Here is a 10,474-nt window from a genome sequence, read left to right on the forward strand (position 1 = left end):
AAGAATTTCTTGATTGCTTTCCGACCAGACATCCTTCAAAGAGTTTGTCGGGCATCTCAAGACTTGGAATACCAGTAACCATATCTTGAATGATCAGTTGATTAAGTGATCGAAAGTTCAAATGTCCAAACCTCAAATGCCACGAGAAACCTGTTCGACAATGGGGACTTTAAGACCAAATTGTTCTGGGTGTCGAACAATTTACAAACTCCATCTTTCATGACAACTGAGAAACCTCTTTCGACCATTTGTCCAACACTTAGTAAGTTGCACTTCATTCCAGGTACATAAAGCACATCTTTGATCATGGCTTTTTCTCAATTGCTCATTTGAAAAACTATGTTGCCAGTACCTTCTGCTTGCAATGAACTATTATCAGCAAGTTTTACCTTGCTCTTCTTCGACTCGTCGAAATATGCCAACCATACCTTTTGACCAGTCATGTGATTCGAGCAGCGTGAGTCGAGAAATTAACCACATTTTGGATTCGACATGGTTATCTGCAACTGCAGCCATAACCACCATTCCACCTTCAGAATCATCTGAATCTTGGCGTGCAAGTTTCGCTCATTCGTCCTTGCCTGTTGTCGATCCATTGTGTTTCTTGTACCAATAACATTTGGACATGTGACCCCACTTTTCACATTTATAGAACTGCACACCTTTACCATTTTTATCTTCTTTGTCCTTTCGATAGTTTCCTCCTCCCACATTCGATGATTCAGAAGTCCTATCTTCATCCTTCTGCTTATGGGGGTTCGACCAAGGCTTCTTTCCCTGATTCTTTTTGAATTTGCCTTTGAATTTGTTGGAACCACCATTCTTTTTCCATGACTGAGATTGCAGTGCCCGTATCGAATCATGAACTCCTTTCCTTTCAACAATCCTAATCTCATGCGCCTCCAACAAACCAACCAAATCCTCCAACTTTAGGTCTTCTACTTTGTTGGATTCTTGAATAGCTACGATAACGTGATCAAAGTGAGAGTTCAACGTACGCATTACCTTCTCAACTATCATCTTATCGGTTAGGGTTTCACCACAACCCTTCATGAGATGGACGAGTTTCTGTACCTTCGACACATACTCTACAACCTTTTCGTCTTCTCTCATCGACAACAATTCATATTGTCGACACAAGGTCTGTAACTTGACAACCTTGAATTTCTCACCTCCTTCATAATACTTCACCAGAATATCCCATGCCTCCTTCGTCGATTCAGCATAAAAATCCTGTCGAAGTTCGCTGAATCTATTGCCGTTTGAATGCAATACACAGCCTTGCAATCTTTCTTCTTGACTTTGTTGTGAGCTATTTTCCGTGCTTCGGTTGCATCTGCACCCAACACAGGTACGCCGCCTGTAACCACTTCTAGGGTTTCATCGAATCCAAATAAGGATTACATTTGTTTCTTCCATCGGATCCAATTCTTGCCGTCAAGAGTTGGAAGAGAATTCAGAATGCCATTAGTACCATTCATCTTGCATCAATTGATTCACGTTCCCTCGAACAATAGCCGAAAGCTCTGGATACCAATTTGTTAGTGCATGAGGCACTTTTAATAAGGAGAGAAAGAGAGAATAATAAAGGAAATAAGGATTATATTATTCACTTGAATTATACAAAATAATGATACAACCTATGACTTTTTATATACAACCCTAATTGAGCTTGGGCTTACAGAACTTGAATTATATTTGATATTATTAGATTAGATTATATTTGATATTATATTAATAATATCAATCCTACTAATATCTCAACAAATCTAATAATATCTCAACACTTATACCGTGATTGGATTTGTGTGTAACTAGTTTGTCTTAGCATTTCTTATGCCAACTAATAACAAACCTGTGTGTTTGCACGGGTTCTGATAATGTACGCGTATTTGTTTCAGATATATATTTTTTATAGAAAAAATGTATATTAAAAGTAATTAACATTTTGTAGTAAAAAAATGAGAACAATTATGTTCTTGTTTATATTTAATATTTTGCTCAGTAATTTCGTTCCCGTTAATTTCAAAATATTTTGATCAATAATTTCATGTTCCCGTTAATATTCAATATTTTGATCAATAACTTCATGTTCATGTTAATATTAAATATTTTAATCAGTAACTTCAGGTTCCCGTTAATATCCAATATTGTGATTAGTAACTTCATGTTCCCGGTAATATTCACTATTTTGACCAGGAATTTCATGTTCCCGTTAATATTCAATATTTTAATCAGTAACTTCAAATTCCTGTTAATATTCAATATTGTGATCAGTAACTTCATGTTTTCGTTAGACAAAATACCCCTTTTGATCCCTTAAGTATACCCCCTGGTTCAATTAGGTCCCTCAATTAATTTTCGTGCCATTTTGGTCCTTTAAGTTTCTAAATGTTTCAAATAAGTCTCGTCCATCATGTTGGCTCTAACGTCCGTCTGTTTTGTCTAGCTGGCAGGTGAGTTGTCATTGTTTCATCTTATTCTTTATATTAGGTTTCCCTTCTCCATCGTTTTCATCTCATTTTCTTCTTCTTCTTCTTCTTCATTATTTTCCAGTTTTAGTCGCCTCCTTCTCTTTGTTTTCCCGTGCTCATCACTATCGTTCTCTTCTTCTTCATCGATGAAGGTTACACATGGTTCTGAGTTTTTCAAGGAGATCAAATCAGAAAGTAGTGAGTCGTGTGTTCTTCGTAGGGCAAACACTGAGAATAATTTCAGAAAGAAATTTTGGGGATGTCACAATTATAAGGTAAGCCCTAATTTTGGTTTGGTATATTAAAGTAAGGTAAAGAGGATGTGTTGTTGAACCAAATTTGTTCTTTGCAGGGGTCTGAGAAAAAAGGTTGTGGTTTTTTCAAGTGGTTCCATGAGGAATTTGCAGAAGACAAATGTCAAGATTTGTTGAATAAGCTGAGAATCTTATTAAAGGATTTTGAAAAACTAGAGAGTTGAAATGAGGAATTAGGGAATGTTGTGACTGAAATTCAAGTTCAATTGAAGAAGATGTGCAAGTGGAAGATTATGTGTTTTGTAATGTTATGTGTCTAGTTTTATAGGATGTTTTAGGATTGACTATAAGTTATCTACTTTGGATGTGTATTTGTAACACAGTTATAAATGAAATGAGTATTATGTTTTGGCATATTTTTTGCTAGCAACATATTATTTGGTTGCCTATTTGGTTTATAATGTTGATATGAACAAGACACAACAAATCCAGTACAACAAATCATACTAAAACAAACATGACATTAATTGATATTTCCACATTGTTCCAAAATGCCTTTGACATGTTACATAGACATGTTCAAAATGACTTCAAAATACATTAGGATGTTTACCGTAAACTAAATTGTTCAAGATGACTTCAACAAACAGTACAAAAACCATAAACCTAGGTGTTCAAAATGACTTCAAATTACACTACAAAGACTAATTAAGACTAGGTAATTTTCTTTGATGGGAGCCTCTTTGTTGGTATAGTCCTTCTAGTTGTAGGCCCAATCACATTCCTTGATGAAGATAATCTTATTGTTGGTCCTCTTGGCGCTACAAATGGCCTTCGCAACGCAAATCCTTCAAATTCACAGTGAATATTTCAGCTGGGTTTTCCAAATGCCTCACTTCAAACATATGTTTATGTGACATTCTATAATAATAAGAGATGCAATTAATAACACTACTTAACAATACTATATATAACAGTTGCTAATGATATAGGTTTACATACTTGACAAGCCATAAGTTGGTAAAATTGCTAATTATCTCAAGTTTCTTTCTAATGTTGGGCCAAATGTCATTACCAGATACATCTTGGAACCTCATTCTATTTTTTTCCCATCTCTCCATGATGTAAGTTCTGATCTCTTCAAGCATTATCACAAGTGGTTTTCCTCTAGAGTCAAGAATTACATTATTAAATGACTCAAACATGTTATTGAGCACAACATCACTTGTTGGTTGTCCTAAAATATGATCTACTCCAATATCTTGGTGGAGTTTTCATCATATGGAGATATGCTTCTTCATTGGCCAACCTCATTCTTTTCATCTCTCTTTCCCGAGCTTGAGATATGTTGACTTTCCAGCCTTCCATGTAACTTCCTTCAACATCTTACTAGGAAACCTTTTCCTAAAATTATTATACAAGTGTCTAACACAAAATCGTTGTTCCACATTGAGCAACAAATCATCCATTGCAGGTAACATCCCCTGAAATGAAAGTTTACAATATAGAATTTTACAATACAGAAATAACAAGTTTGTAATACAGCTCATAACAGAAGTTTATAATACTGAATTACACATTACTTTTTGTTAGTCTGAAATGAAAGTGTATGTTAGACACTCATTAGCACCTCCTAAGTCAGCAATTAACTACTCCAAAAACCAAGTCCAACTTTCCTTATTTTCACTTTCCACCACATCATATGTTATAGGAAGCATTTGATCATTAGGATCCCTTCCTATAGCTACCAAAATTTTCCCCCATAAAGCCCCTTCAAAAAGCAGCCATCCAATCCTATAACATGTCTACTTAGTTTGAAGCTCTCTTTACAAGCTTCATAACAAATGTATAACCTTTTAAAATTTGGTCTTTGTCATCAACACCTTCGGACAAGCTCAACATTCATCTTAATTGTAGAACCTGGATTTTCTCTCAACAACTCATGACAATAGTCATATATCCTAATGTAATCTCCCAAGAAAGACCCATCAACCCTATCCTTGGCAGCCACTCTTGCTCTTATTGCCTTGGTCTTGTTTATCCTCGCATTCCACTTTATCAAGGCCTTATCTTTTATATCCTTAACCTTCAACCTAGGATTTTTTTTTCAATGAATTCCGAATCCTCTTGCTCAGCCACTTTGTAGATAGCAACTTCACATTGTACTCCCTACTACAATTATGTTCATCAATTATTTTTCTTACTTGCCAAGAATCTTCATCTGGTAACTTGGCACAATAGAGCTCCCATTGACATCCATCCTTACATCTTACCCTCAATCTTGTCTTGTCATTTTTTATGAACTTCAGGTTTCTACCATTTTGTATAGCATATGATATGACTGCATCCTTAATGTTACGTTTGAAGGTAAAATACATACCAAGCTCCCATTTGTAGTTGGACATATCTTTCTTTTCTTTGAAAAGTGGGTATTTATTCCTATTAATTCAACTAATGTGATCCCTATCACAACCACTTTGAAGATCATCATTGTCATTATCACTCACCTTACACTCCCATGTATCTTTCATGCGCTTTTTTTCCACTAGGCTTTCCATCACTTTCATATGCAATGAGATCAGCAAGTTCATCTTCATCCATCTCATCATACCCATGAGATTCATCATCAAATGATACCTCAAGGGCACTATCATACTGAAAGCTCTCACCCTCACTATCATCATCACTTTCATCATGCACCTCACCCATATTGTTTGACACAACTTCAACATTGTTTGAGGCAACATTAGCATTTCCACCATTCATCTCAGCTTCTCCTTCCACAACAATATTTCCTCCATTTATCTCAGAATTTCCTTCTTCCACAACAACATTTCCACCATTCAACCCACTTCTCCTTCTTCCACAACATTATCACCATTCATCCCAACTTCTCCTTCTTCCACAACAACATTAGCATCATTCATCTTATTCAATTTATCAGCTATTTCATCATGTAACTTATTAAGAAACTCTTCATCCTCATCTACAGGCTCAACAACAACATCATCCACTGGTCCATCATAATAATCAGGTTGAGACAATGTGTGTTGAATGTAAATGTTAATAGTTTGGTGCACCCTGTAAAGGTCTGCAATTTCTAAAGCACTTGTGTCATAAATTAGGGCACTCATCCCAAATTATGGATCCTTGTAATACATTTTCTCAAAGTCCCTATAACCTAATTCCTTCAAAGCACCTACTAACTCAAAATAACTCCACCTATCAGCATCTACTTTCAACTTATCTACCACGCCTCCCTCATACACACTAAGTTCAGAGTCAACGAATTGACCACTATGGTGAATTTTCAGCTCCAGAATTTCGTCCATGATCACCTAACACAGTTCAATAACAATATTTCAAACCCCTAAATCTACCAAAATCTAAATCTACAGAAAGCCCTAAAATTAACAAAACCTGAAATCTAGTTAAACCCTAAATTATAACAAACCCCAATAACGTGTAGAAATTACTTACCTAGTATCGTGCCTTCGTATTCAATCGCCAGTCTTCTTCTTTGTTGCAGTCGCTCCTTCTTCTTCTTCTTCTTCATAGTCACCTTCTCATCTTCTTCGTTCGGAGTCGCCTTCTGGTTTCACACTTAGTTATTTTTACGTTTTGAGACCACTGAATGAGGACAACCTTATCATTAGGTGTACACATATGCATTTCTATGCCATCTGGAATTCACTTGACCACGTCATTACACACATTGCCAGCTGGACGCTTTTTTTGAATGTTGGCTAATGGTTCACTAGCGGAAGGACAAACGTGAATACATTTAGAAACTTAAAGGACCAACATGGCACGAAAATTAATTGAGGAACCAAAGTGAGCCAGGGGGTATAATTAAGGGACCAAATGGGTATTTCGCCTTCCCGTTAATATTCAATATTTTAATCAATAACTTCAGGTTCCCGTTAATATTCAATATTATGATCAGTAACTTCATGTTCCCATAAATATTCAATATTGTGATCAGTAACTTCAGGTTCCTGTTAATATTCAATATTTTAATTAGTAACTTCATGTTCCCGTTAATATTCAATATTTTAATCAGTAACTCCAGGTTCCCGTTAATATTCACATTATCATCATGAAAAATAAACACATAATAAAATATATAGAACAAAACACATTTTGATAAAAATAAAATAAAATTTAAGAAACATGAATTAGAAAAAAGTGAGAATACCAAATTTAATTTTAATTTATGAATCATTGAATGACAGTATTAAATATGTAATACATAATTAACGATTAAAGAATTTAAACTAAAATCATTTCAAATAATTTGAGTAACTTATATTTTAAGAAGAAAATTAATAAATATATTTCATTCAATGTTAAATATATAATACATATAACATATTGATTTTGTGATCTTCTAATCTGAATTGAATACATATAATGCATATGATCGATTATGTTAAATATATAATACATATAATATATTGGTTATATTAGGGATGGCAAAACGGGCAGAGGACCGTAGGGCTGACCCAAGCACCCGCCAAACAATGGCGGGTTGGGTTAGGATTTTGGGACCGCTGTCCAGCAAATCCCGCTTCGTCAAAACCTTCCGCCCGCCTAAACTCGCCCCCCTAAAACCCGCCGCCCGCTAAAGCTCGTCTCACCTATTTGTTAACCTCGTCTCGCCTTAAGTCCACCCTTTTTTAGTTAATTCTAGTAATTCAAATTCTCGATGCTTTATAAAAGTTTTAAAAAATAAGTGAAAAATTTATTTGAAAGGTAAAAAAACTATTAATCTATTAAAAAATGAAAGAAAAATAAATAAAATAATAAGCGGGCAAGCCCACCGCCCACCAACCCGCCACCTTGGTGGGACGAGTATGATTTTTATGACCATTTTACTTGGCGGGCTTGCCCGCCCACTCGGTTTTTGGCGGGCTTTATGCGGGGTGGGACGGACGGCCAATTTTGCCACCCATAGGTTATTTATAATACATATAATAAATATTCAATGTTTAATAATCTGAGTAACAAAAAATATTCAATGTTAACTTATATTTTACATCTCTCTTTAAAATCTTTCAATTCTTTTTGTGAAGATAATGGTGTGAGTGATTGTTGTTGCAGAATGACATTGACATGTCACTTTAAATTTTGCAGGGATTGAGAATTAACAGACAGGTAAGAAACAACTTCTAAGAAAAATAGGGCAGCCTATTAATATAGTTAGATAGTTATATGGACTACAATTATTTTTTATTTTGAAATAAATTTTTATTAATAAAATCCATTTTAAACCAAATGTTGAAGTGTTGTGTGTGTCATAGATATTTTTTTGAATAAATTAAATCCAAAATTGATTGGAAAAAAAAAGCACAAGAAGTGCTAACAGTACAAATCAAAAACCAGATTAAACATTGCGATCCAAACACCCTACACCAAAATTGAACTAACAGCAAATAAAGAAGTTAACACCTAGATTAAACACAATAAATATTAATAAATTGCATGAATTTTTTTTATTTTCTTTGAAATAAATTCTATTTTGCACACTTAAAGTAAATAAAGAAACTGACACATTTTTAAAATTTAGGGTTAAATATACGATTGCCCCCTGCCAATAGGGCGAGTTTTGGTTTTGCCCCCTTGAATTTTTTTTTTTTGTGATCCGCCCCCTATAAAACAAAGATTCTGTTTTCAGAAGCCCCTATTCCTTGTTTGGCTGACTAGGCCTGGGGAATCTGCATAGGTGGCGTCCCACGTGGCTTTTAAATTATTTTTTAAATCCAAGTGGGATTTTTTTAATTATGACTTATTTTACGTTTTTAATAATTTTTATAAATTATTTTTAATTAATATATTAGTTTTTATGAATTCTAAAAATTAAGATTTGGGCCTAATTCTGTATTTGTTGCAGCTTAAGCCCATTTGTATGAGTGTATTTTAAATTCATAAATGTGTGTGTGTCTTTTCTATATAAAGACTTATTTTGTCTTTGTAGAAATCAATGTGGGACTTCTTTGAGAAGGCCATAGAGAAGTCAAGCAGAAACAACAACTGGATGGTTGTTCCCCATAAGTAAAATCCTCAACACACAAATGGCTGTGCAAATAACACTAAGACCAGCACTTTATATATAGATTCATTGCAGCAAACTGAAATTTTAGTTCTCAGCTGTAAGTAATTAGGCATTAAATGAAAGGCTAATTAGAAGCGTCAAGTTGGAATATCTTGCTTAAATAGTCATTTTAAAAAGAAATGATGAATAAAAACCTGGAAGCAGTATGCATACTCAATGCAAAGGCAAAGACACAAAACTGAAAAGTTAAAGGATTACTCATTGTGTGCCCTTCAACAGAGAGTAATGCATTGAAATAATAAGTTTACAGCTTTATTTTAATGCATTGAAACAATAACTAATGCAGTTCTTGTCTCTTCAACAGAGACGTGTGCATATAAGAATTGCAGTCATGGTTTCATCTATCAGAATAGTCCACACGTGCATGCAAATGAAGTACATTATTGAATGCAAGATTTTGATATAATAAGAATTTGACTTTGAAAATATTGAAAGAAAAAAAAAGTTAAATTATACTTTTTTTCCTGATTTTAATTGTGTGCCCTTCATTTTGCTTAGTAACCTCCTGAAGCATATCAATTTCTTCTAGCTTGGCATTCCCAACTTTCATTCTTTCCATGATCATCCAAAGCCATCCTGTTCCCTCCCTGCATGGTGTGTGCATTGCCCGCAGCTTTCATGCTTGTAGAAGTACGAGAGTCTTGCAATGGTATTCTCATTTCTTCCTCAACCGTGCAGGGTTTGTTCACATGTCCTGACACACAATACAACTTTGTCCCAGAATTGTTTTTCCTACCAAAATTGGCAAACCATTCTGGCCCACGCCTTAAAATGGTTGGAGAGACAGCTATGGTTTCAACATTTGTGACAGTGGTGGGACAACCATACAACCCTGCATTGGCTGGGAAAGGAGGCTTCAATCTTGGTTTACCTTGCTTCCCTTCAAGGCTTCAATCTTGGTTTACCTTGCTCCAGCACCATACAAAACTAGGTGTTGCTCTTTAGTTTTCAGGTTCTGGAATGTACAAAGAGTCCCACATCGACATATCAATAAGAAGGAGAATTGTTTATAAAGCCCTTTGCAACCTTATTTAACAAAAATCAAGATAATGGGCTGCTATATGATGTGAACTTGTGTTTTAGGCCCAATAAATTATTTTAACAATTAATTAGTAAAAACATGATCAAGATCAAGAAATAAAAAAAATGTAAAATTAATTAGTAATATACATTTAATAATATATATTCCACGTGGACGCCACCTATGCAGATTCCCCAGGCCTAGTCAGCCAAACAAGGAATAGGGGCTTCTGAAAACAGAATCTTTGTTTTATAGGGGGCGGATCACAAAAAAAAAAACTTCAGGGGGGCAAAACCAAAACTCGCCCTATTGGCAGGGGGCAATCGTATATTTAACCCTAAAATTTATTATGATTTTGTAATCTATAAAAATCTATAATACATATCGTAGTTTAAGTGGAAAAAATATTATTTTGTTTAAATTAAATAGTAATTAAACAAATTTTGTTTAAAATTGAGAGACCATTTTTTCTTTATAAAAAGTCATGTTTATTTTTTAAAAAATATGAGCTGTGCTATTTGTATACTAGTTTTTTATCCACCGTGTGTACACCGTATGAAACAACAAACCAAAAATGTTGGTTGCACCAAATCCAAGAAAATATAAATTA

At 34.5% G+C, this 10,474-nt stretch overlaps 1 protein-coding gene across 1 annotated transcript; it reads right to left on the reverse strand.

The window, feature by feature from the left end:
• Nucleotides 1-567: 567 nt before the first annotated feature.
• Nucleotides 568-5,133, reverse strand: LOC131629754 (uncharacterized). The gene is made up of 3 exons (XM_058900529.1): nucleotides 4,933-5,133; nucleotides 4,082-4,212; nucleotides 568-1,336 (listed from the first exon to the last, which is right to left on the reverse strand). Exons 1-3 carry the CDS (start codon nucleotides 5,131-5,133, stop codon nucleotides 568-570), a joined length of 1,101 nt encoding a protein of 366 aa, XP_058756512.1.
• Nucleotides 5,134-10,474: the final 5,341 nt, after the last annotated feature.

The sequence above is a fragment of the Vicia villosa genome, unplaced genomic scaffold (genome assembly GCF_029867415.1).
Source record: "Vicia villosa cultivar HV-30 ecotype Madison, WI unplaced genomic scaffold, Vvil1.0 ctg.000605F_1_1, whole genome shotgun sequence".
Lineage (NCBI taxonomy): Eukaryota > Viridiplantae > Streptophyta > Magnoliopsida > Fabales > Fabaceae > Vicia > Vicia villosa.